The 27874-nt window shown below is 39.7% G+C and overlaps 1 protein-coding gene across 4 annotated transcripts; it reads right to left on the bottom strand.

The window, feature by feature from the left end:
- Positions 1-322: 322 nt before the first annotated feature.
- Positions 323-27693, bottom strand: CUNH7orf31 (chromosome unknown C7orf31 homolog). 4 transcript variants are annotated; one of them, XM_036327850.1, is made up of 10 exons: positions 27404-27689; positions 26656-26813; positions 20259-20435; positions 15898-15966; positions 13223-13252; positions 8277-8458; positions 5972-6060; positions 5081-5255; positions 4705-4796; positions 329-1598 (listed from the first exon to the last, which is right to left on the bottom strand). In XM_036327850.1, exons 2-10 carry the CDS (start codon positions 26787-26789, stop codon positions 777-779), a joined length of 1770 nt encoding a protein of 589 aa, XP_036183743.1. In that variant the 5' UTR covers positions 26790-26813; positions 27404-27689; the 3' UTR covers positions 329-776. The 4 variants fall into 4 exon arrangements, with proteins under 4 accessions (XP_036183744.1, XP_036183743.1, XP_036183741.1 ...); XM_036327848.1 differs by having other exon boundaries at positions 330-1598; positions 15898-15969; positions 27404-27688; XM_036327849.1 differs by lacking the exon at positions 27404-27689 and having other exon boundaries at positions 330-1598; positions 15898-15969; positions 26656-27394.
- Positions 27694-27874: the final 181 nt, after the last annotated feature.

Raw genomic sequence — 27874 nt, 5'->3', positions numbered from 1 at the left:
CCACCTAGTATATGGTATTTTGTTATCTAGCAGGCCAAACGGACTAAGACACCGTCCTTTCTTATCAGAATAAGAACTCACCAGTTATTAAATAAAGCCATTGCCAGATCTTCACAATAGAATCATTTCCCCCCCTGCATTCAAGAAATGGTTATGTTTCTCTACCACTTGTGTAAAGGAAAAGAAACATCTAGTGTAGAATGCGTGCATACAGAGCATTTTGGGTTTCATCTTTTCTACTGACATTTTGTTCATGTTTACATGTGAAAAGAACAGGGCCTGCATACTTACTTTATGAAGGAATGCAGTTCGCAGAGTTGTCTATCCCTCAATTGACAGGGCATTTGAGTTTTGTCTTTTGTACCTAATGTTATTTTGTACAAACATTTACATAAAGAGAGAGTGTTCACCTATTTATTTTATTAGGGTAATATAATTTGTATAGACATCTGTCCATTATTGGACATTTGAGGGTTTTATCCCCCCAGAAATTCATTTTTTAAAAACTAATGTAAACTTTGCCATGCACATTGTTTTGGGAAATTACTTGGAATATCATTTGGAAATGAGATGAAAGACTATAAGTTTTTCTGGTTCTAATATTTTATTGCCAAATTGGGTTCCTCTGACCAGATCCAAACTTAAATTCCTGAAAACATAAACCTCATTAGCAAGGTTCATGATGGCTCATCTATAAAACAGAATCCAGTAACAAGGAAGAAATTCTATTTTCTTTTCTTGCAAGAGGCTATGTTTTGAAGGGAAAGATGAATATCTCAATTGTAGAAATAATAGGAATTATGGTCATAGAATTGGTGTTTCATCCCTAAATGTACCTTATTCCTAAGGTCTTTATGGTCTTCTCTAATTGATTTATGGAAACGTTTTTGTGCACCAGATTTTGAAAAAGAGTTCTTAAGCTCAAGCAGGTTGGCCTGAGTCTTGGCCCCTCCAACTTTAGGAATCCAACCCAGAAGAGATTTCGTTTCTTCATCAGTTTCTGTGTTGAAGGTCAGCTGTTCTTCTGGCTTCCTTAAAAAACATCCTAGATCAAGAGCTTCTGCGTCTGGTTTATTTTGTACAGGACTAGGCGTACTAAGGTTAACAGGGTTTTGACACATAGCATGCTGGTCAAGTAAGGCAGATTTAAAATGTTCATATTGAATGTATTGGTTGGGGTGGTAGTGAGGTACAGGTTGGGGTTTTAATGGCAGCTGTCTCCAGTACAAATCTTCTGTCTTTTTAGTATCTGTAATTTTTGGAAATGGTTGTATGTCATAACCGTTAGTCATATCTTTCGTTGGGTAACCAGGTGGGCATGCAAAGGTAGATAACAAACGTTGTTCTTCCTTAATCTTGTCTTCAATTTCCTGGTGTTTATGGATCATACCTGCTAGTGTGTTATCACGAAGTGCCATCAGTTCTGAAGAACTGGGTATGAAGGTATGAAAATTACACAAAACTCTAGGGGTACAATCAGGACAGGGAGGTGGTCTTTGCTGGACAATAGCCTCCAGAGGACGTTGGTTCTGAATCAGTCGAGCTATTCGTCCATCCGAGGGTCTGGGGGGTTTGAGGACAGAATGGAATTTTTCTGACTGTAGTGGTGGGATAAAAAGGAGAAAAGTGATTAATTAATAAACCTGGCATTGTAAAGGATATTGCCATAAATGGCCAGTCAAAAATCATACCCATTTTCACTGCCTGAGTAAACACAGATGGGTGTAAGAGTACACATTTGACTGTTTTTATATTTAAAGATACTGAAATTTGGGTCTTAATAAACATGTTTTCCTCCTCTACTAGTTTTTATTAATATGGAAAGGGTGTATTTGTACTTGGCTATACAGAAATTCCTCTATGTAGGAACGCTTTGCTTTCAAACTTTCAAAGATGTAAAATAATCGTTGGAACAAAACTGCCCATCACCAACAGTTGATGTTAAAAGTTATGGGCAGTTATTTAAATCCCTGTTATTGGCCTTCTTTATTAGGCCAAGGGCAAGGGTGCTTAAACCTTGGTTCATTGAAAATCAGCTTTGGAGCTGAAAGAAAACGAGATTCCTAAACTTGATCCTCTGAGATTGTGATTCAGGAATCTGCTTTTTCAACTAACATCTCAGTGATGCTGAGGCTAGTGATGTGCTATGTTGTGGAAACACTGGTCTGAGAGGAATCTGTCATAACTGTCCCCTGTTTTTTGAGATGTTTTATAAATACTGTGAACTCAGTCATGTCTGTAACTGCAAAAGTAGTGAGTGTATTGAAAAGCTGATTAATAGGTATATGTCTTTGGGGGGCAGGAGGAAGGAGGGGAGGAGTTGGAGGGACATGAGGGAACTTTCTGAGATGATGGTAATTTTCAATACATTGCTAGAGGTTTGGGTTACAGAGGTGTATGCATTTGTCAAAACCCATTGAGTGTACACTTAAGATTTGTGCATATCACTGAATGTACATTTTACCTTAAAAGAAAAAACTGCAAACAAATTGAACTGTGGTTAATGATATACATACTGAATGTTTAGAGGTAAAGTATGCTACTGTCTTCAATTTACTCTGAAGTGCATAAAAATAACAAGGTTGGGTAGAGGGATGGAAATATGGATTATGTGATAAGTATAGTAAAATGCTCATGGTAGAATCAAGGAGATGGGAATATGCATATCAACTGTAAAACTGTTTAAACTTTTCTGTGTGTTTGAACATTTTTATATATTGAAGAAAAAAAACTAAAAAAGAATGGATATATGATGATAATGGAATAGAGACGACAGAGATAAAAATGAGAATGGTGAGATAGTAAAAGTAGTTTGGACTTAGGAAAAAAAATGAAGTGAGGAACATACTTTGGAACCTTCTCTGTTCATAGTTGGAAGAATTTCCATACTATTTGTAAAAAATCTGTTACAACCTTTAATCAGGTTTGAGTAGATACTATGAAAAAAAAAAAAAAAAAAAAAGAAAAAAAACCCCCCTCAAAACCCTAGCTCTTTGAAATGCTTTGTTAAATTTATCATAAAGAAAAAGTATAGCCCTAGATGGTTTGGCTTAGTGGGTAGAGCGGCAGCCTCTGGACTGAAGGGTCCCGGGTTTGATTCCTGGTCAAGGGCACAGGCCTGGTTGTGAGCTCAATCCCCAGTAGGGGGTGTGCAGGAGGCAGCCGATCAATGATTATCTCTCATCATTGTATTTTTATCTCTCTCTCCTTTCCTTTCTGAAATCAGTAAAAAAATATTAAAAAAATAAAAAGAATAGGGTATATCATATCCTACTCTGACAGCATCCTTTTATGAAGAAGCAGTTTTTAATACCGTTATTTTATTCTACTACAGCAAAATATTTCATACACATATTTATTACCACTAACCCATGCCTTCCTAGAGTCGTTATTTATGTTTTAGTTAGAAACAAGCAAGATTCACTGAAACTTCCAACTATTTTAGGCATTTTTATCTTGCTATTAATAAAAATGTAGGTGTTGTTTTACTTGTACAATAATTTTGCACATAATATTCTTGACAGACATCCTTTGTACAACTGTGCATATATTTCTAAATAAAAATCATAAAACTGTTTCCTCAGGGTAAACTCTGGAAGTCTGGACAGCTGCTGAACACACCTAACAAAAGTAGATGTATCATCTTTTTTTAAATTTTTATTTTATTTTTTTACATGCTTTTATTGATTTCAGAGAGGAAGGGAAAGGGAGAGAGAGATAGAAACATCAATGATGATAAGAGAGAATCATTGATCGGCCCTGCACACCCCCTACTGGGGACCCTTCAGTCTGCAGGCTGATGCTCTATCCACTGAGCCAAACCAGTTAGGGTTATATATCATCTTTTGTAGCCTTAGAGAATGCTAGTTGAAAATGAAAAGTGAAGAAAATTAAAAACCCTTCAGTGACTGACACAGCACAGTCTATGGAACTACTCTGGTGTTAATGATTTTATATCACTTTGGGAAATATTGAAGCTAGTATAAAAAATTGTGTACAGTTCAGTCTAAGAGTTAATATTGAAATAGCTTATAGTTGTCTTTTATGTGTTTTTCCACAGTTTACCTCTTTGAAAATATTAATTTTGTTTTAAAAACTTTGTAGTTTTAGAGGATAAAATTTAGGCCCCAAATAAAACAATAAATGAATACTATTGGGTCACTTTATTTTATTTACATAATCATAAAGGGCTTGATCATTTCTTTCAGGTCACTTCACATAATTAAGAAATCGCTGATATTTACAAAGAATGTACTGGCTTTTGATTGTAATTCAGCCAACACTTAATCATTGTGGATATCAGAAAGAAGCCTTTATCTCTTCAAAAGCAGTGATAATGTACAAGATACACAAATATGCAAAGATTCACAGAATTTAAGAATCTCATTAAATTACTAGGTAAGCATTTGTAAAACAATGACATTGTAAATTTTAGCAATAGTAACAGTATACAATGTTTTTTTAGAAAACAACCAGTTCTGTGAAGAAAAAAAGAAACCTACCTTGTTCTTCAAAAGAGTGGAGAAAGGTATTCAAGACAGTTTAGATCAATTCAGAATTAACTTCTAAAATGAGTTAAAATGTCCGTTTTCTAGTTTACTCACCAATATTCAAAAAGCAAATAAGAAGTGGGCAAAGCAAGAAAGAGTCCAACATGTGGATACTTTCCCCCCAAATAACTGAGAGTTGACTGCAATTACTTACAGGTTGTGGGTCAAATCCTATCTGTCCAGTTAACTCTGCTATCGCCTTTTCATGGTAATCATCCAGTTCAAGGGGGTTCATGGGCCCCACACCTTAATAGAAACATCATGTCTTATTATTTTGTTAAATGAAAAATGGCATGTAAGTGACCTTTTAGAGAAAAGCTCACCCATTCCCCTTTGTAATATAATTAGAACAATAAAATGAAAACCAACTTTACCTCCTGGTTACCTGCTAAGAGAAACTTACCACCCACCTGAATTTCTATTGGTACTTTAGATTAAGAAACAGGGGGAAATATTAGATGAAAGCTTATAGCAGCATTTGTCAATGACCTAATTATGTTCTTTTCACTTGTATTAAAGTGAACTCATACCTGTGAAATCATGAGTGTATGAACTGATCCAGTGGGACCGCTCAATATTTCTTTGTATGTTGGCTTCTTTTTGAGAGTTAACAGGATCCCATGAATTCAAAGAAGTGTTAGGAGCGAAGGTTTTAGGAGGCTTGGGGTAGAATACTGGCTTGTTTTTCTCAACACATTTAGGAAACTAGAATATGAACATAAAAGATTATTACAATTGATGACATCTAGTAGAATAAGAGCTGATTCACTATCTCAATAAACAGTTGCTATTGTTTTTATTTTATTTTAAAAATATATTTTTATTGATTTCAGAGAGGAAGGGAGAGGGGGAGAGAGAAAGAAACATCAATATCTCATGAGAGAGAATCATCTATCGGCTGCCTCCTGCACGCCCCCTATTGGGGATTGAGCCCATTACCTGGGCATGTGCGCTTGACTGGAATTGAACCTGGGACCCTTCAGTCCTCAGGCTGGTGCTCTATCCACTGAGCAAAACCGGCTAGGGCTAATTTCTTTCTGATACTACACAAATATAATGGTTTCTACAGTAAATTGTAAATCTTGCTTAAAATCTCTCATTTACTCTATGCATATTTAGAGTTACTTAATACAGTTTAAATCATAAGAATAGAGTTGGGGGACACACAGTAAGTGAAATACAGTCCTCTTCCACCTTCTTTCAGGAGGAACCTTATTTTGCTAATTGTGGAATTGTTACAGAACTGCCCAAACTATCTGAAATCAGCTAAGAAAACGACAACAAAAAATGTGAATCCTGGTCAAACTCTCAAAGTTTTCACCCAGATAGAATATAAAAGTAATCAATCTTTTGGACTCTGAGAAACATATAGAGTAAAGACATTTTTTACTTTGTTTCAAACACACATTAAAAATACTTACGTCATAATACACACCCTGACCTGGCCAAGTCAAGGCTTTCTTCTTTGAATCCATGGGAATATCAAGCAGTTCATGTCTGTAAGGATTACCTGGAATTTTCAGGGCAAGCACTGTTATCCTGAATATATAAGAACAATCTTCTAATTCATGGGATTTATGGGTGCAGTAAATAGAAACAAGACAATATGAGGCAGAGAGGATGCAGGTGCACATTTTAGCTATATAGTTACAGCTTGCTTTGACTTCTTGACCTCCTCCCGCCCTTAATACACAGCGTATGGGCCACAGGGACTGAGAATGACTCTCTAACCACAGCGCTCCCAGTGGTAGGAGGGGGAATCGTACTTTACCTTTCTTTGTTAATGAAAGGAATTTTTAGGTAAATTGTAAATCTTCCTGGATCCTCTTTCTAGTTTAGCAAATATAATTCTAAACTACCTGTTTTGGCTTTTCCCTGCCTAAATATCAAGAAATGTAGTACTTGATTACCAAAAAGGTATTGAAAGAGAACATCTTAAACCACGGGTGGGCAAACTTTTTGACTCGAGGGCCACAATGGGTTCTTAAACTGGACCGGAGGGCTGGAACAAAAGCATGGGTGGAGTGTTTGTGTGAACTAATATAAATTCAAAGTAAACATCATTACATAAAAGGGTACGGTCTTTTTTTTCCCAATAGTTTTATTCATTTCAAACGGGCGTATCCGGCCGCGGGCCATAGTTTGCCCACGGCTGTCTTAAACAATACAGCTTCCTAGGTATTGGTGGAACAGTGTTCCCCCTTATCCGCAGGGGATATTTGAGACTGAGGATAGTACTGAACTCTCTCTATACTCTGTTTTTTCAGGCTGATAACGCAGATGCCTCTAAGTGACTAATGAATGGGTAGCACCATACAGCATGGACACGCAGGACAAGGGATGATTTATGTCAGGGTGGCACAGAGTGGGACATTGGGAGAGTTCATCACCCTACTTAATGGCATGCAGTTTCAAACTTATAAACTGTTTATTTTTGGAATTTTCCATTTAATATTTTCAGACCATGGTTGACAGCAGGTAACTGAGTAACAAAAATAGTGACTGCTAACACTTACCTCTATTACCTATGAAGTAGGTACTAATGTTCCTGTTTTATAGATTGAGAAGCGGAGGCACAGAAGTGAGGAAACTTTCCCATGGTCTATGGTGAGTAAGTGGCATAGCCAGAATTCAACCCCTGCAGTCTGACTCCATAGTCCGTGCTGTTAAACATTCCACTGTAATATTTCTCAAAATGTTACTGACCCCTGTAAGGTACTGAGGTTGATAATAATGGCAGTACCTATTCTTATGTTTGGGTTCAATTATTCATGTACAGAGGACCTGAGTTACAGGACAGTTCTTGGGTCTTACCTTCCTCACAGCCCAAATTCATTCAACAAGTATTTATCTCTGCCTACCGTGTACCTCTTCTGTCACCTTCAGTTACCTTCATTCTTTCGCCGTAGGTTTCTTCTCTGTTTTGAGTTGTCTAGTGTGGGATAGACTTGAAGACTAGTGTATGGGTTTAGCATTCTCTATAATAAAACTAATCTGGGAAGACCCCAATGTTTGCATCTGTGATAAAATGCTCCCAAGGTGTTAAAACAGGGGTCCTCAAACTACGGCCCGTGGGCCACATGCAAATACAAATATTGTATTTGTTCCCATTTTTGTTTTTTTACTTCAAAATAAGATATGTGCAGTGTGCACAGGAATTTGTTCATGGTTTTTTTTTAAACTATAGTCCGGCCCTCCAACGGTCTGAGGGACAGTGAACTGGCCCCCCGTTTAAAAAGTTTGAGGACCCCTGTGTTAAAAGGAACTGAACAAACTGCTCCCATCACTTTCTGAGTCCTATTTCAATGAGGGTCTTTCACTTTCATCATGGCTGCTACATCCATAATGCTCTGAACCCACCACTGTTCCTTGTGCTGATGACCTGAAGATGGAATTTTAAAAAGCTAAACCATAGGAGAGAGCAAAAAGGAAATAAAAACAAAATATAAGTAGACTAAAAACAACCAATTCTACAATGTTTCTGATTCTGCCATGGGAGGTTCTGTATAAAGAAGAAAAGCTAAGGGTATCTGCAGAGATTCTGATTTAATTGGTCTGTGGCGAGGCCCCAACTGATTCTAAAGTGCAGTTACAGTTGAGAACAACTTTCTGATGGTCATACTTTTGTGACTTGAATCCTTTGCCCTACTTTCTTTAATTTTATTATTGAATAAACTCCAAATATAAGAAAAATTAATAGTGTTCTGATTTTAAATTACATTTTACCTTTTGTCTTCAAAATCAGTGTATCATAAGGCTTCGTTGGCACAGTTGGAGGAAATGGCTGTTGGCCTCGGGCGTTAATGCCAGTGTAGCGATCCTTAGGTGATGTAAAGGTTGGGAACATGGCACCGCGACAGATGTGTGTGTGGTAGGGATGTTCAACTGGATACGGGGAGCAGATTTCACTGAGATTTAGTTGAGCAAACAAACAAAACAGAAGTGCAATTTTAAAAAATTAATCACTAAATATTTATTGGAACCTTCTTTATGGCAGGTACTGTACCATCCCAAGATTGCAGGTTCAATCCCGAGTCAGGGCACATATGAGAATCAACCAGTGGTTGCATACATAGGTGGAACAATGAACCGATGTTTCTCTCTCTCTCCTTCCCTGAAGTCAGTCAATCAATCAGTCAATCAATAAATAAAATATTTTTGTAAGACAAAAAATCTGGACTCCAGGCAAAAGTCATTTAGGAGGCCAGTCAGCTCTTTTTTTGTTTGTAAAGGAATTAGGTTTTCTTGCCCTTGTCACAAACTCTCTCACCTGAACATATTTTTGAATTGGGTATAGCATTATTTTATTGCTGATCATTAAAAAACTTTTTCAGTTTACTTACTTTGCTTAAAAAGTGCCACATCAACTACTACACAGGACACAAGGTTGTCAACTCTAATGATATGAGAAGAGAATCAGGGCATTCCTAAATTCCAAATGACTGACATTCCTGAGTCATGACAATTAGTGTAGTAACTGCTCTTTTAATGAAGCAATACTGACTATTTCATTTTATATACTACAAATTTGTTGTAAATATTTCCAGTGTCCAATTCAGTGGATTCCATAGTAAACCATTCCCCTTGAATTAATTTCCTCTTTAAAATCTACTTGAAAAAAAGCATTTATAGTTTGAGCAAATTGTGTGAATAAAGTAGGAATGAACACATCTGTGCTCACAGAGAGTGTCCAATCTACTTGAATCAGGAAAGGATGGTGCTTACTGTGGTCTAGTACAAAGCCCATGTTCTGGCTGGCTGGTGTAGCACAGTGGTCGTGCGTCGACCTATGAACCAGGAGGTCATTGTTCGATTCCTGGTCAGGATATATGCCCAGGTTGTGGGCTCGATCCCCAGTGTGAGGCTTGCAGAAGGCAACTGATTGATGATTTTCTGTCTCATCATTAGTGTTTCTATCTATCTATCATCTATCTATCTATCTATCTATCTATCTATCTATCTATCTATCTATCTATCTATCATCTATCTATCTATCATCTATCTATCATCTATCTCTCCCTTCCTCTCTGAAATCAATACAAATTTATTTTTAAAAAAAAGTAGAGATTACTCATTACTTTAGAAAGTAAGTTTTAAGGGCCAAGAACATGTTAAATTACAACAAAAGAACTACATGAATTCCACAAACCATTTCTGGGGAGTGGTCTCCTTGATAAGGAAGTAAATTTGCAAAATGTGTGTGTAGTTCTCAGAATCTTCTGGTTTTGCCTGTGGCCAGGATTTTGGCTTCATGAAGAAGGGGTAAAAGGTGGGAGTTAGGAAGGCAGGGCAGAAATTTTTTCCCCTTTAGATTCTAGAAATGTGTATTTCCTAGCAAATAGTATTAAGTTATATCTAGTAATGATTCAGGAAGATGTTATTTATTCTAAGACCTGAAACCTGTGGACTCTGTGTGCTATGAGTCTATGTATGTTATGAGATTTCATTCAATATATTGCAAAGGTTATATTTGTTTGTTAAAAAACATATTGCAAAATTATACCTTCCACTAAATTTTCAGGTTTTATCTTACTCAGGTTTTGAATACAATAGTATTAAACGACCAGAATGTATTTTTATTCCTTTAAGGAATAAAATATTCAGAAAATATTATGTTCCTGGATATATTAAATGATTTATAAAGGTTACTTTCATTTTGTGTCTTGAGTCCCTAAATAGAGAAGAAATGATAAGGCAGAACATCATTTACTTAACCTCACAGGCATTTAAATAAAGGAATTTGGTTTTATACATCGTTCAGTTAGAGGCATGGGCTGTCTGAGCAAGATTTACCAAGATGTTTAACAAGATGATAACAGCTCTTTCCTGGGGATGTTTGAGGACCATGTCAAAGGAAGAGACTTTGGAATTTATCAGGCTACAAGCAGACGGGTGGTCTGAGAAAAAGAACCCAACAAAAAGGGCTTTACTTTTCATATTTCTATTAAAAGGATTTGGAAAGTCCAAAACAAAGGTCTTCACATAGTTGTGTTTTTTAAAACCCCAAAACAACTAAGATTTAAAAATGTTTTTGCCTTTTTGTTGTTATTGTTAATCTTCACCCAAGGATATTTTTCCACTGATTTTTAGAGAGTGGAAGGGAGAGGGAGAGACAGAGAGAAACATCGATATGAGAGAGAGACATTGACTGGTTGCCTCCTGCATGCACCTCAACCAGGTCTGGGAAACCTGCAACCAAGGTATGTGCCCTTGATTAGAATCGAACCTGGGACCCTTTAGTCCATGGGCTGATGCTCTCCACTGCACTAAACTGGCTAGGGATAAAATTTAATAGCCTTTTGAGCAGATCTTACCCTGTAACACAATTTTAAAATGTTACCTTATTATTTTCAGTTAAGACTGACAGGGACTTTAGTAGCATCAAGCACACCTAGTGTTTAGATCCTGTTTTCTAATACCATTCTCCCATAGAAGGAACTGGGCTCCTTGGCGCAATGGCTGACTCTAGGACTGGGGCAGGAAATATACGTGTGTAGCGTCTTATACTGCCAGAAAGTAAGGAACCGTTCAAAGGAAAATAAAACCCTCACAGCAGTAAGTGATATAGTAGTAAACAAACAAACAAACAAACATGTCAGAAGGACACCACACGGATGGGTATGTGGATATAGGAGCCAACTGAGAGAGCTCCCAGTGGTCAACCTGAGTAACAGAACAAGTAAAGTGGTACAGGGTTACTACTAACGTACCAAAGCACAACGTGAGTACCCTTGAGTCCATATTGATATAAGCGGATCATAAATAAATAAATGGGGTAGAACAATGCCAGTAAGTTATGTAAGTACGTTTTCCTCAAGGAGGGGGAGCATAATTCCAGATCTCTAGGTGCAGCCTGTCTAGAATGGCTTCCTAAAGAGCACAGGACGGGAGGGGAGAAAACAAGAGCGACTGCACAGGGGAAACCTGGCAAACACGACCTCAGCTAGGTAATCAACGTCAACATCAACAGTGGTAAGTTATGTGGATAGCATGTACTCTTTTAAATAATTAAAAAAAATTTCCAATAGCGCCAGTCAATGAAAGAAAAATACCACATGATCTCACTCATTTATGGATAATTAAGACCATTATAAACTGAAGAACAAAAATACAGAGGCAGAGCAGCATCGAACATGCCGGAGTCCATTCATTGTCTTCACTAGCTGAGTTTAGACAGAGACCCCCAAAAGCTAGTAACCTTTGAAGTCCTAGCAAAGGTCAGAACTGTGCACCACCCAGTTAATCTAGGAACCACTCAGTTAATTTAGGTAATAATAGTTGAAGCATCCCCACCTTAGTTCCCTTAATTCCTTAGATACTTATGTAGATCCTTGTTGATTATTGTTGATCAGATACTCTGTTACTGGAAATCATCTACTGATGAGCTAATCAGATACTTTGTCTATTCCTAGAAATTGTCTGCTAATCCGTGTGTCATTGAAACCTCCTTACCCTAAGGGCTACTCCAGATCAATAAAAGATTGGAGCGGCCTGAGCATCGGTGGAAGTCCTTCGGGACTTGCCCGCCTGGTCCCCCAATATTGCAAAATTATCTCGTGTCTTTTTCTCTCATTTGTTGTGTGGCTCCTCTTTCAGATACCGAACCCTACTCCACGCAGAACGTGGAGGGAGTGTTACTTGACAGAACAGACTGTCAAATTACAGCAGGAAGGCCGGGAAGGGTTGGAGGGGGACAGTAAGAGATCAACCGAAGGACTTGTATGCATGCATATAAGCATAACCAATGGACACAAGACACTGGGGGGTAGGGGAGGCCAGGGGATGGTCAAGGGGGGAAAAAAAAAAGGAGACATATGTAATACTCTTTATAATACTTTAAGCAATAAAACAAAATTAAAAAAAAATTTCAAATAGCATGTACTCTTGATAGGATGTGATAAAAATGGCACTTTACCTCTTCCATCCCCAGACAAATTAGCTGAGTCCAATCATGAGAAAAACATCAGACAAATCCCAACTTGGGGACATTCTGCAAAGCATGTGACCTGTAATCCTCAAAAGTGTGTAGACCATAAAAAAAAGGAAACCGTGAAATGGTCACAGCCACAAGGAACTTAAGGAACTAGGGAGACTACCAAATTCTTGGATGGGATCCTGGAACACAAAAAGGACCTTAGGGGAAAAACTGAGGAAATCTGAGTAAAGTATGGGCTTTATATTTGGCTCATTCATTGTGACACATGTACCATACTAATGTAAGATGCTAATAACAGGAGAAACTGGGTGTGAGGTATATAGGAACTCTACTGTTTCCCAATAATTTTGTAAATATAAAACTATACTAAAAAAGTTTGTTTAAAAAAAAGATTAGCAGGGCATATAATTGGGAGAAATCAATGATATTCTAACTTTGGACCTGTGTCAGCCTCTCCCACATTCATGAAAAGTCTCATGTGTCCCCACACTAAGACCTTTGAATCGCCAATACATTTTTTCCTTGATTAGAACAGAGAAGGCCCTGGCTGGGTATCTCAAATGGTTAGAGCATCATCCCAATATGCCAGGGTTGCGGGTTTGATCCCTGGGCAGGGCACATACAAGAAGCAACCAATGAGTGCATAAATAAGTGGAACAAGAAATCAATGTTTCTCTAGAATCAATACATTAAAAAAAGAAAAGAACAGGGAAGGGAAATACAAGTGTATACTTACCCTACTGCTGAATTAGGTGGTTTGGGCAACCTAGAATAAAAACAGGAAACGAATCCTAATTTATATTACGGACTTTTTAAAGCTTACATTTCTATTAGAAACTTGCTTAAGAATAAAGAAGTATCCAATTTTCCAGCTATAGTGTCTTTTATATAATATTGACTTTATAATATCCTAGTTGACTTTCTGGAACAATGAATAGCTGACCAGAGAGATATGATGTCATCCTATCTCAGTTGTCTATTGATCATTTTTTTACCATTCTGATTACTCTAATTTCAGTCCTACTAAACACCCGTTGTGCATTTCTTTTTTTTTTTTTTTAAAGATATTTTATTGATTTTTTACAGAGAGGAAGGGAGAGGGATAGAGAGTCAGAAACATCGATGAGAGAGAAACATTGATCAGCTGCCTCCTGCACATCTCCCACCGGGGATGTGCCCACAACCCAGGCACATGCCCTTGACCGGAATCGAACCCGGGGCCCCTCAGTCCCCATTGTGCATTTCTTATTTGCAGTGCAAGTAGGATTGCTACTTGTAATGATAACAGAGCTCTTGTTCTTATTGACATTCACCCTCAAGCAGTAGCAAGTGCTCTGAGGCAGCCTGCCAGTGTGCATGTGGTACAATTACACGACCTAAAGTGACCTGAGTACTGTGTGTGCTTTGTCCTTTTGCCCAGGATTGCTGATCTCTCCATTGACTGAGAGGCTAGAACAAAACTGAACAAGGTACTTGAAGGTACGCCTTTTCTGAATCAGTTCATCTGAAGTTTGTGTATTTACTAAATATGCTGAGCCCTGCAGGCCATACTGCAGCCAGGAACAGTTTACTGAAGTCATACTGCAGCCCAGGAACAAAGTCCACACTAGGCAAAGATTGTCATCCACTTTCATTGGGTTTAACAATTAGTTTCTAACTATACAAATATTTCTAAATATTTCAGGTGTGAAAAATGAACAGAATGTTAATCAGTTGATAGTAAAGATCAGTAAAATTGAGTATATTCTTTTAATTTTTTATGTTTGTCTATTTAGGAAATGGTATATTAGCCATATAGTTTTATTAGCCTATATTATAAATACATGATTCATATGAGCTATAACATGTTTATGCCCTTCTTTATTTGGACTCTAAGTTTGTGGGTTTGGAACTTAAAAAAAACCATACATGTCTTGTCTTCCGGTTATATTTCTGGTTGAGTTAGGGAAGAGGGGGCAATGAATATAACAACTGAAGGGATCTAGAGTTAGTAGATTGGCTATTATTTGTGAAACATTGTCAGCATCTAAAAATTTTCTCATGTGACACATTTAGTGATGACATTGACAAATATGTGCCTAAAATTGATTTGACTCAAAATGGAATTTTTTTTTTTTTTTTAAAAAGAAAAGCTTCTAAAGACAATCCTCAAAGTTTGAAAATAAAGTGAGTGAGCCCTAGCTGGTTTGGCTCAGTGGATAGAGCATCGGCCTGGGGACTGAAGGGTCCGGGTTCAATTTTGGTCAAGGGCACATGCCCAGGTTGCAGGCTTGATCCCTAGTAGGGGGCATGCAGGAGGCAGCCAATCAGTGATTCTCTCTCATCATTGATGTTTCTCTCCTTCTCCCTTCCTCTCTGAAATCAATAGAAATATATTAAAAAAAGAAAGAAAATAAAATGAATGAAAAGAATATATGCTCAGAGACACCAATTCCTTGACCTGAACCAGTCATACTCTTAACCTACTATTCAAAGTTAACTAATCCCAAAAGGATCAACAGGGCCTACTAACCACAAATATCATGTCTTTTTGGCTCCCTCTTGTGGCTAAACTCTATATTAACTTCTTACTCAGAAATAAATTCCTAATTTGTTAAAGGCAAAGAAGGGATATTTTCAGTTACTTCATTATTGTCAGTGTTTTATTTTTATCTGAAAATTAAAAAGTATAATTTTGTATTGTATGTCACCAATTATTTCAAAGAATAAAAAATAATTACCATGTATTCCTTATCCAAAAGAGATTTAGGGAATAGTCTTTTTAAGAGTTATTTGTAGATTATAATAAGGAATGTCTCATAAAATTCCAATTAAAATTTTTGTTGATGGCACTTAACATTTTCTGTGAGCCTTTAAAGAAATGTAAATATTAGATTGAGTAACTAGGTCAAAAGCAGGGAAATGGACCAAAGTGGCCTATTTAAATCCCTTCGAACATTATAATCTAATTTATATTTCCTACTTTTTCCTCACTTGTTTAAATATTAGAATCAGTGAGTTTAGGATTATTTGTTTTATTTTTGTCATTTGTTTGGTCTTGGTTTCTATTATTAATGATCTCTATAAAAAAAGGAACACTTGTATTTTCTAAAAGTTCCCATTTTGGTTTTTTAAAAAACATTTCTCATATAACTCATTTTCACTTAAAAATTGTTATTTGGCCTTGCTGGTGTGGCTCAGTGGTTGAGTGATGACCTATGAACCAGGAGGTCAGGGTTTGATTCTCTGTCAGGGCACATGACCTGGTTTCAGGCTCCATCCCCAGCAGGGGGTGTGCAAGAGGCAGCTGATCATTGTTCCTCTATCATTCATGTTTCTATTTCTTCCTCCCTCTCCCTTCATCTATGAATTCAATACAAATATAAAAAATGTTATTTGATCTCACATAAGAAAAAGAAACCCAAAACTTACAAAGAATCATTTCCATAGATGTCACTTTTTTTGTTCTGTGTCAAATAATAGAACTGTTCAATAGGAAGCCTTCTGAAAAGAAAGAAAAAATTAAATTGAACACTTTTTCAAATTAACACAATGTAACAGTGAGACAGGAAAAGGCAAATAGCAAATAGACTAATACAACCATGTGTATTGGGAAATTCAGTATATGAAAAGGTGGCACTTTATTGTATTATTTTATTTTTTAATCTTCACCTGAGGACATGCTTAGAGAGAGAGAACATTGATGTGAGAAACATTGATCGGTTGCCTCCCATATACACTCCAAGTGGGGACTGAACCCACAGCCCAGGTATGTGCCCTGATCAGGAATCGAACCAGCAACCTTTTGGTACACAGGCAGATGCTCAACCAACTGAGCAACTTGGGCTGGGCAAAATGGAGGCATTTTATATCAGCGGAGGAGGATTTACTTTCAATATACAATGCAGGAAAAATTCAATAGCTATTTGGAAAAAAATAGATTTATATTTCATACTACTCTCAAAGATAGTTTCAGATGGATTAAAAATCTAAAGAACTAGGAACTACATACAATTATTAAAATAAAATATACAAGAATGAATTTTTTTCTTGGTGATAGGAAAAACATTTTAAATAATATTTTTATTTTAATAAAAGTAACAAAAGTAAATACAATAACATCAAATGAAAAACGTGAAGTCAGGACAGCATAAAAAGTTCTAATAAAACAGATTGGAACCCTGGCTGGTGTGCCCTGAGAGGTCACCAGTTCAATTCCCTGTCAGGGCACATGCCTGGGTTGCAGGCTCCATCCCTGGTAAGCGGCATGCAGGAGGCAGCTGAGCAATATTTCTCTCTCTTTCCCTCTTCCTTCCTCTCTCTCTAAAAATCAATAAAAACATATTTAAAACTCAAAACAAAACATAGATTGGAAGAAATACTTGCAATAAAGATATGTAAAGGATTAATATCCAGAACATAAAGAACTAATAAAATCTATAGCTAAAAGACAAACTATGAAAATGGAGAAAAAATAAGAACAGAAAAGGAAATGTAATGGCTATACCTAAGAAAAAATTTCTCAACCTAATTAGAGAAATGCATTCTGATAACCAAGATACTATTTAGATGGGCAAAAATTATAGTTTGATACTATAATACAGCTGGGCAAGAGTGTGGAGAAATGGATACTTTTAGCTACTACCAAGAGAATATAAAGCACTTGGGCTCTATCTACTAAGATTAAAAATATTTATATATTGTGACCCAAAACTTCCACTTCAGATTTTCCCTAGAGAAACGTTTCTGTACAAACATATTCATTACTTATAATTAATGCAAAAAAAAAAAATTATGAGAATGGCTAAGTAATCTATGATGTATCCATGTTGTGGAACACTGAGAAATTAAAAAGAATGAGATTGATCTGTATTTATAATCTCTAGATTATATAGAGATAAAGAGAACTAACTTGCCTAATACTATATATCAAATGTATCCACATCCTATATAATAAAAGGGTAATATGCAAATTGACCCTAACAGCAAAATGACTGGGAATGACTGGTCACTATGACACACACTGACCACCAGGGGGCAGACGCTCAATGCAGGAGCTGCCCTCTGGTGGTCAGGGCGCTCTCACATGGGAGGAGCTCTGCTCAGCCACAAGCCAGGCTGATGGCTGCCAGTACAGCGGTCGTGGTGGGAGCCTCTCCTGCCTCCTCAGCAGCACTAAGGATGTCTGACTGCAGCTTAGGTCTGCTCCCCGCTGGCAAGTGGACATCCCCCGAGGGCTCCCGGGCTGCCAAAGGGATGTCTGACTGCCAGCTTAGGCCCAATCCCCCCACGGAGCGGGCCTAAGCCAGCAGGTGGTCATCCCCTGAGGGGTCCCAGACTGCGAGAGGGCACACACCGGGCTGAGGGACCAACCCGAATGCACAAATTTTTGTGCACTGGGCCTCTAGTATAAAATAATACCATATATTTTCAATGGGTGCCCATATAATTCTGTAAACTAAAGGTGTGAAAGGAGATACAGGGTAGTGGTGACTGCAATTCTCTCCAGGAAAGAGACTGGGATTGGTGGGGTGGGCCTTATAGATTTTTTAAAAAGATTTTTTTTTCCAGAGCAGTTTTAGGTTCACAGCAGAGTTGAGAGGACATTTTTAGAGCAGGCATCCTGTCTTTGGGGAAACTACTTATTGGTAATTGGTTCAGAGCACATGGCCACACTCTTTAGGACAACACTCAGCCATAACTGAATAGTATTTCACACTACTCAAAAAGATAACTTCTGATGGTTAAAAATCAAAGGAATTGAGAGAAATACATACAAATATTAAAATAAAATAGACAAGAATGTATTTTTTTTCTTGGTGGTAGGAAAAACATTTTAGATACGATTTTTCTTTTAAAAGTCAAAAACATCGATTAGTTGTCTCCCACATGTACCCTGACTGGGGATCAAACCCACAACCTGGGCCTGTGCCCTGAGCAGGAATTGAACCCGTGATCATTCAGTGTATGGGAGGAAGCACCAACTAGCCACACCTGCCAGAGAGGCAAGGGTTGAATTTAAAAGGTGCAATGGTCTTACCAGATTTGCAGAATGGTAGAATAGCCTATTGAAGACTCGGTTATGGCTGAGTGTTGTCCTGGAGTGTGGCACATGCACTGAACTACTGACCAATAGTTTCCCCCAGCGACAGAATGCCTGGCCTAAAAAGCACAGGGAGTAAGTGGGAGACTGCCTCTGACTGTTTTCTTCCTGTTACACTTGAGAACTAACTTTTACTTCCTGCACGCCCCTGGGGCGATGCTGGTCTAGAGTTCGAGAGAGCAGTGCTTCCATCAAGAGAACACAACAACAGTCCCGTTGAACTGGAAGTTGAAGGGATGATGAGGTAATTGGGGCTCCTTTTGACTCTGGAGAAAACAGGCAAGAAAGGACTGTACCAAGTAGGCTGGGATGATTGATCCTTAACATCAAGGACAAGAGGACTGCTGCTATACAATGCAGGGGGGAAAGGAGTATTTCTGGAACCTAAATAAGCTTTTGACACCTCCTAGCATTGCTTCCAGTGGCATAGAATTAATGGAATACTGTAGCAGCCTCACACTAAGAGCTTAGATCTCTCAGGAACAGAATTTGGGGTTGTCCCATCAGGTAATGAACTACCAGCTCATGTACTGGCTGAGGGCAAGGGAACTTGGATGGGTAGTGGAGGAAGGAAATTATAACATAAGAGCCTCATGCCAGCTGTAGAAATAAGGTCTAGTCACATTCCATATTTTCTTCCTGTTGTGTCCTATATACTTTTATACATTCACTAATTTTTACTTTTTCCTTATTATTTCATATAGGGTGTGCTGGTGATAGGTTTATTAAGTGCAGACATGTGGACTATCCTGACAAGATTATGACCGAACTAGACAGGGGTGAACGTACACAGAGATCCTAGACTTGGAGCTGGATGTAGGAACTGATGAGATGTTGGGTCTTCCCTTTTGAGGAGGTGAGCACATTTTCATTTGTCTGCTTTTTACTGCTTTACTTAGGCTTTGAAACGGTCATTGGCTGCCACATGTTCCTGTTGTTACTGTTTCTCTCTCTAGCTTTGACTTGTCTTTTCTAATTTCTTTTAACTGCTTTAGAACAACAAGTTAGTTAGCTAGATTATTTATTAGTAAACTAGGTAACCAAGATTGCTAGAGAAAGCAGGAGTAAGTAAGCTGTGTATGAAAGTTTGATGGATTTTATTTTTAATAAATTTCATAATTTTTAGCAAATAATTCATGTGACATTATATTTACTGCTCAGATTTATCTTTGCTTTCTCTTCAGTTTTAACCAGTTTTACATAAAGTTACTGAGTGACTTTAAGATTTATAAATTATTAGATATTTTAATAACTGAAAACAATGCCCAATAGATTCTAATAACTACAGATTCATGAACAAATTAGAAATCAAAAGTTCCAAAAATTCAAGAACATCTGTACACATTAGGCCAGCTATTTGCTCAAGCAAAAACATTTTTAATTAAATCTCTCAGGATATTCCCATTTAGTTTTAGATAAAATGAGATTAGCAAGGGAATTAAATTAATAATCAAAATTTCTGATAATAACACTTGAACATCTCTAAGGACAGCAGACATCCATAAACACAGATTTTTTTTTTTTTACTGACTTCACAATTAGATATTATATAATTAGTTTTTCCATCTGTGTCTTCTTATAAATAGTCAAAGAAATAAGTTTGGGGGCAGATTTAAATTAGAAAGGACTCACAATAGAAATAAAAATGAAAAATAAATACCCCTGTGTGAAAGGCAGAAAGATTACTTACCTTGGCCAGGTATCTCCACCATATCCATAGTGCTGATGTCCCTTGCCCATGGCATGGAGGGGGTCACATTTTGGCCTGTGTTCCTCAGGGAGTGAAATGGGTATCATCCCACCATATTCCTTGTCAGCACCCCATGGAAGCCTGCATGGTTGGAGCGACTCCTTCAATTCCTGATACCTGTGAAAAAAGAGAGACTTTTAAAATAGCTTCAGTATGGAATTCTATGGTCTGAATATTTGTGTCCCCCCAGATTTTTATGTTGAAATCCTAATGCCCACTGTGATGATATTAAGGAGGTGGGGCCTTTAGGAGGTGGCTAGGTCATGAAGGTGAAGCCCTCATGAATGGGACTAACACTCTTACAGAAGAGACCCAGAGAGCTTGCTAGCTTTGCTACCAGGTGAAGATACAGCAAGAAGGTGCCAGCGATGAACCGGGGAGAAGGTTCTCACCAGAACACGAACCTGCCGGTGCCACGACCCTAGACTTCCAGCCTCCAGAACTGTGAGAAATACGTTTGTTGTTTACGAGTTACCCAGCTACCTGGTCTGTGCTAGTTGGTTAGAGCTGCCCAAACGGCTAAGACAAACAACTAAAATTCCTACAGCTTCAAAACTATTTTTAGATTATATTTTCAGATTACAGAATTCTCAGTGCTGGGTAGATGATGATAGAGACTGGTTATTTAGGCATCATTGGACTGCTGAGGGAAGGAGGTTAAATTCCTGAGGGCTTATAGATTATCTGTAGTTGTTGTTTTTTTTTCTTTTTTCAATAATAGTTGTAGTATGTATGCTTACATCTTTTAAAAGTTTTTATTGAGCTATAACTCACATGCCACATAACTCATCCATTTAAAGCGTACAATTAAGTTGTTTTTAGTATACTCACAAATATGTCTCTTTCCAGAATTTTGAATATTACATTCCAATCTTGGGAGGCTTAATTTAGCCAGCAGTGATCATTGGAAGGCATGATTAAAGGAAAGCTCAGAACAAAGATACTTTAATTTTTAGTTGGCAGAGTGCTAATAGTCAAAAAAATATTTAGTAATCAGAAAGCAATGGAATGAATCCAGAAACAAAATGGGAACGTATAATGGAATCTGAAACAATTGTCAAGGCACTTCCTTAATTAATATGTTTGTCTCCCTAATGAACAGACAACTTGCTAGAGCAAGCATGTCAGACTTTCGGCCCATGGGCCACATGTGGTCCACAATGAATACTTTTACGGCCCAGCCAACATAGCGGTATGTAAGAAACGTTTCAATAAAAATTTCATAACTTAATTTTTACACTATCCTGTTATACATAATTATTTATAACGAACTACAACGTTTGTTAATGACTGATTACTATAATCCTGTTGCGTTCATTTCCCTTACGTGCCATACATGCAGGCACACATTTCTCTCCACTAATACTAGCAGTGAATATTTTAGCAGCCGATTGCCACGTCATTAGTCTTGTACTGACTTGCTTGGTGTGTGCAACATAAATAGTTCACTTTCGGAGAACAAGAAAAATAGGTTTATTTGCGTTACGCTTATTAATTTGCACAGTTATTCAGTGTCTGGGAAATTAATGTTGAAGAAAAAATGTTAACTTTTATTAAAATGTTCGATTATTTTATGTTAATGATTACTAATTTATTTCAGCTTTTTGTATTCAGTATGTCTGTATCGAAATAAACGTATGTTTCTATGAAAATTGAAGCTTTTGTGTTTTTGCGGCCCACATAAACTTAAACCTTGTTTATTTGGCCCGTGTTAGCCTCTGAGTTTGACATGCTTGTGCTAGAGGTCAGAAGATGTCAACCGAATGGAAAAAGGATATAGACATCTGTGATTCTTAATAGCTGTACCTGTCATTCTTAAATTTTCAATGGAAGAAATACAAAAGTACACCATCAATTTATTAATATTTTAAAAAGCAATCAACTGAGTATATATACAGGGTGAGGCAAAAGCAAACCAGCTTCTTCTTGTATTATTACTTACTAGAGGCCTGGTGCACAAAAATTTGTGCACTCCGGAGGAAGGGGGGGTCCCTCAGCCTGGCCTGTGCCCTCTCGCAGTCTGGGACCCCTCGGGAGATAACGACCTGCTGGCTTAGGCCTGCTCCCGGGTGGCAGAGGGCAGGCCCAATCCCTAGGTGCAGCCCCTGGTCAGGCTCATTGGGGAGCAGGGCTGATTCGGGAGTTGGGGCGCCGCCCCTTGTCATGCACAGAGCAGGGCAGATCGGGTGGTTGCGATGCCACCCTCAGTCACGCTCAGGGTAGGGCCCATTGGGGGGTTGGGGCACCGCCCCCTGTCACACTCAAGGCAGGGTTGATGGGGAGGTTGCGGCACCACCCCCTGTCACGCACAGAGCAGGGCCAATCAGGGGGTTGGGGCGCTGCCCCCTGTCACTCACAGAGCAGGGCCCATCAGGGGGGTTGGGGCTCCGTACCCTGTCACACACAGAGCCGCAGGGCGATCAGGGGGTTTGGGCGCTGCCCCGTGTCACGAATAGAGCAGGGCGGATAGGGAGGTTGTGGCCCCATCCCCTGTTACACACAGAGCCGCAGGGCGATCAGGGGGTTTGGGCACTGCCCCCTGTCACACTGATCCTGGTGCTGGGAGGCATATTACCCTTTTACTATATAGGATAGAGGCCTGGTGCACGGGTGGGTGCCGGCTGGTTTGCCCTGAAAGGTGTCCTGGGTCAGGGTGGGGGTCCCCACTGGGGTGCCTGGCCAGTCTGGGTGAGGGGCTGAAGGCTGTTTTCAGGCTGGCGGGTGACTGAAGCTCCCAACCGCTCCTTTTTTTCTTTTCTTTTTTTTTATTCTGGGCCAGCTTTAGCTCTGAGGCTTGGCTCCAGCTCTTAGGCCTCCGCTGCTGAAAGCAGGTATCTGGTTTGTTTGGGTTCTATAATCGAAACACTGTTTCAACTCCAGCTCTGAGATCCCGGCTGCCTGAATGCAGGTTTCTGGGGTTTTGTTTAGCTTCTATATTTGTAACAATGTTTCAAACTGCAAGCTCAGAGGCCTGCAGTGGCAGGTGGGGAACGTTGGAGTCCTCCGTCACTGAAGCAAGCAAGCCTCATGTTCGCTTCAAGCTGCCTGGCTGCCGGCCGCCATCTTGGCTGGCAGTTAATTTGCATATCACCCTGATTAGCCAATGAGAAGGTTAGTGGACGTACGGCTAATTACCATGTTTCTCTTTTATTAGATAGGATTATTTATTGTAGTATTTTCCATACAAATAACTATAAGCCTACTTTTGCCCTACCCTGTATTAATGACTACTGTAATTGCTTCAAAATTTACCAGTGAAGAACGTAACTGAAGAATAAAGATTAAGTTGCCCTAAGACAGTGGTGAGCCAGAACCATAATCCTGATTGTCTAACTGTTTTCAGGCTTTCCATTAGCCCAATCGTTCTCAAAAAAAGCTAGAAAACTCTTACAATGCAGATTCCCTAGACCCACCTCAAACTTACTGAGCTAGAACATCTATAGAGAGTACCCAGGAATCTGCATTTTTAGATAGCTTCTCAGGTGATTTTGATGTACCCTGTCTGTATACCATTGGGTAACAATGGTGCTAGACTGCATTACCTATTCTGGAAAGAAAAAAAAAAAGTAGTCTGATGTGAGGAAATAATTTTGCACTGCTGTTAAAATTACCAACTGAGTTCAAAATACATTATGATATTAAAAAAAAGACATCCCCTTAAGCACATCCATATTTAGAAAATTAAGCTGCTGAGAGCTAACATGTGCTAGGACTCATGTTCATCCTTACCATTATGAAGGGTAATTTCTAGAAGCTAGGAGCTTTTCGTTTTGTTTTGCTTTTGAGATTTGAGTTGGGAGTTACTGACCCTTAACCTGGTCTGAAGAAATAAGCCTCAGCATTGATAGAACAGAGGTACCAATCAGTGTTCTCTTGATGACACTTTCCAGAGCAGTTCCAAATGACAACCTGGAGAGAAAAGCCAACTTCTCATTCTGTAAGCTGCCCGGCTGATTCTTGAGAGGGAGTTAACAGGAGGGGTTCTGAGAATATATGATCATCCTGACTTTCCCACTTAGGGACCATGAAAGGAAAGAAGTCCATGGAGTAAAAGAGAAAGCAAGTTTTAGTAATCAGAAGCCAGGAACATGTTTATACCTAGGACATGTGTTTACTTTATAGTCAGTTAACAAAAAGCAATTACTTTCTTAAAGATGCTTCTCTTACATTTCATGCCAGTTAAAGGGTATTGGAGCCAATTATAAATCAATCAACCATAAGATCATTTAGCTAGAAGGGATCAAAATTTCAGTGAAAAGCCTTAGAGTACTTTTGAGGGGATAAAGATCAATCAGATATGGCAGACCTAAATTCCTACTCCGAAACCTTTTGGCCAAGTATAAAACCTCACAATGCTGCTTTTAAGCCAACTGCTCATCCCCAGATCACTCATGATCTGCTAATGGTTCTCCCTGACTCAGGGGAAGCCCTGCCTAATCGGATGGCCCTTGGAGCTGAGAGGAATTTTGGGCTGACAACCGCTTTTTGGAATCAGGTTAATAGTAGAAAAGACGGTACAAAAAGGACTAATTCAGAAGTGAGCTGAGCCCTCTCTCCACAAATATGACAATATTCATTTTCATGTAGTGAAAATAGTTTACAAAAAACACATTGAATATGATCTTTAAATTTAAAAAAATGAAGAGAACACATGTTGAGATGTTAACGGTGGTCATTTCTAGATAAAGAACAGAGGTATTCTGTACAAAGGAAGTACTAATTTTTCTTTCTGTCAAACAATGGGAAATTTGTTTTCTTTATGGATTTCCATGGTTTCTAAAGCATTCATAAGGAAGGTATTAGTTTTATAATTAGGAAAAAAGCCTTCTTTTTGCTTTTCATATAAAGAGCATGTTTACAGACCGGAACAGATCTATGCAAGATCAAGATTGTGAAAGCTGAGATGGAAGAAGAAAGAAGAGTCAAGTCTATTGAGAGCCAGTGTTTAGTCTGACAAAGAGAACTCTTCTAGGGCCAAAAGAATCTTCACACTCTTGAAGGGCTGTTATCATAGAGATGACTGATTTTTCTTATTTTGCATGGCTTCAGAGGGAAGAACCAGGGTCAGCAGGTGGAAATTAAGAGGGGGAATTTTCTCAGTAGGAAGAAAATTATCTAATAATCAGAAACATTCCAAATGGACTTCCTGTGAGGTAGTGATGTTCCAGACTTGCTGTCTGATTTCTTAATGAAATAATTCTTAAGTGAAGAGGTCTTAAAGAAATAATTCTAAATGAAATGAAATTAAAAAATAAAAACAAACAAAACAAAGAAACAAAACAACCACACGGGCTAGTTTTTCACCCATCCAAGTGTGAAATTCCCCCACCCCCTCAAAATGATTCAAGTAAATACAATGCAGAAAAGCTGGCACTAAGATCTTGGAGAATTTGTTTTACCTATTACTTCATACATAACATGGGAACAGTAATAGTACTATCTTTTAGGGTTGTTGTGAGGATTAAAAGAATCCTATATAATAAAAGCATAATATGCTCAGTGTCTGGTCGACCGGTCGCCCGTTCAAGTGTAATATGCTAATGATATGCTAAGGCCACTCAACCGCTTGCTATGATGTGCACTGACCATCAAGGGGCAGATGCTTCGACTGGTAGGTTAGCTTGCTGCTGGGGTTTGGCCTATAGGGACTGAGTGAGAGATGGGCTGGACACGCCCTAGAGCCCTCCCACTGTCTCTCCCTGGCCCCAATTGTGGACTGGTGGGGTCCCTTGACCTGGCCTGTGCCCTCTCACAATCCAGGATCCCCTTGGGGGATGTCAGAGAGCTGGTTTCGGCCCAATCCTGCAGGCCAGGTGAGGAACCCCAGTGGTACATGAATTTGTGCACTGGGCCTCTAGTTCTCACATAAAAAGCATTTGGTAGAGTACCCACACATAGTAATGACTCATTATACAGTAAATGCAATTTTAATCATAATCCGCAGTTATTGTGTTACAGGAAATTTGGTAAAGCAAAAATTTAGGTGCAACTATGAACAAGATCCTGGGAGTATTTTTAACCCGATCGTGTCATAGAATAAAATTGTTTGAAACAGATTAATTTTCAAATGAGGGAACCAATCATCCTAGAGTTTTACAATGCAATGGGTGAATTTGATGTCTACCTTTTAAAAATACACACCCACTTACTTTTTATCAAGTTCCTACCAGATGTGAGCACTTTCAAGTTTAGGTAATTGTCATGTTATGCTTTCCCAATCGTGTGATAAACAGAAGAGCCCATAACCGTAAGTGGTTTTTTTTTTTTCTCTTACATATACAAGCATATTAAAACCCTTTAATAAGAAAGGGTTTGCTTTCTCTAGTTTTTGTTGTACCTGTCCTCCGAGGCAGTTGGGCGAGGAGTTGCTTGCAGCGGCGTGTGCACCTCGTTGGAGTAAAAGGTGTCTGACAGGAGGTCAGCTCCTTCGCGCTCCCTGCAGCAGCAGGGCCGGTGGTGGATCACCTCCATGCTTCCTGGCTAAAAAGGCACAATCTGGAAAAGAGGAGGGGGGCACACTCGACTTGGCAGCGGGGGACTCGGCCGCTGTCACAGGGACCCGCCCTCAGGGCAGGCAGCAAACAGGCTTTGCTAAATTGTCCACCCCAACGCGGCAGAGGAGCCAGGGGCTTCCTTCCTCCCGACAGCCCCTCCGTGGACCCTGCGGTGGCACATCAATCATTACTATGGGGATGAATTTCAACGGGAACAGATCCGCAAAGGGGAAGATGTTCCCGAGTAGTGTGAACGCCTGTAGGTCCGTCCTACAAGGGCTCCACTTCGCGGACACGGGCTGACATTCAGTTCTGGCCTCACATTCAGCCGTAAACGTTCAGGAAAACTTAGCTGATCAACGCGCCCCCCATGGTCCCCCCAATGGAGCAGGAATCATTATTCAGCAGGTCAACAGCGGTGCTTCCGAAGACTTCGGGTGTCCTGAGCGAGGGGAGCCCTTTGCAGAGCGGGACCCCAAAGGGTGAGAACCCCACCCCGCCCTCGGGCTTGGAGGGGGACCCCCAGGAGCGCCCAGGCCGCGCCCCCGGCCACCAGCGCCCCGCCGAGCGCAGCCTCGGGTTCGGACGCACCTGGGACATCAGCCTCCCCGTCCCTCCCCAGAGCTGGCGGGCCTCGCGGGGCGTGGAATTCCGCCGTGGCCCGCACCTGCGGCCCCGGGGAGCTCGCGGGCAGGTGCGGGAGCCGGAGAGGGACTGAGCGGGCCGGGGCGGGGTCGGGGCGCCTGTGACGGCGGCCGTGACCGCGGCACTAGGTAACGCATTCTTGCGGGTCGGCGGGCGGCTCGTCCCGGTTTGGCGGGGAGCCGGCCTCGGAGCTCCGGGACCTGAGAAGCGGAAGCGGAACCGGAAGTGAGGAGAGAGGGCCCGCAGCCCAGTCCAGAGTTGATCAGGGCTCATCCGCCGCCCCAGCCCTCGGCCGGGCCCCACCTCTCCCCCGCCCGGCCCCCGCTCCTCGCCTCAGGGCGCCCTCTGGCGGCGGCATCACTCTCTCCTTCCAGGGCTGCCTGTTCAGTTTCTCCTAGAAGAGTCCATCTAACCTTT

This window comes from Myotis myotis, unplaced genomic scaffold (assembly GCF_014108235.1).
Source record: "Myotis myotis isolate mMyoMyo1 unplaced genomic scaffold, mMyoMyo1.p scaffold_m19_p_11, whole genome shotgun sequence".
Taxonomy (NCBI): domain Eukaryota; kingdom Metazoa; phylum Chordata; class Mammalia; order Chiroptera; family Vespertilionidae; genus Myotis; species Myotis myotis.
This window is presented reverse-complemented; position numbering and strand designations above follow the sequence as displayed.

Excerpts from the sequence above, each read along its gene's own strand:
- CUNH7orf31 (XM_036327848.1), bottom strand. The coding sequence starts at position 26,789 with ATGGAGGTGATCCACCACCGGCCCTGCTGCTGCAGGGAGCGCGAAGGA. Across the intron at positions 6,061-8,276 it reads ACTGATTTTGAAGACAAAAG|GTAATCCTTACAGACATGAA; the intron begins GTAAAATGTAAT and ends TGAAAATTCCAG. Across the intron at positions 5,256-5,971 it reads GTCAGGGTGTGTATTATGAC|TTTCCTAAATGTGTTGAGAA; the intron begins GTAAGTATTTTT and ends TTCATATTCTAG.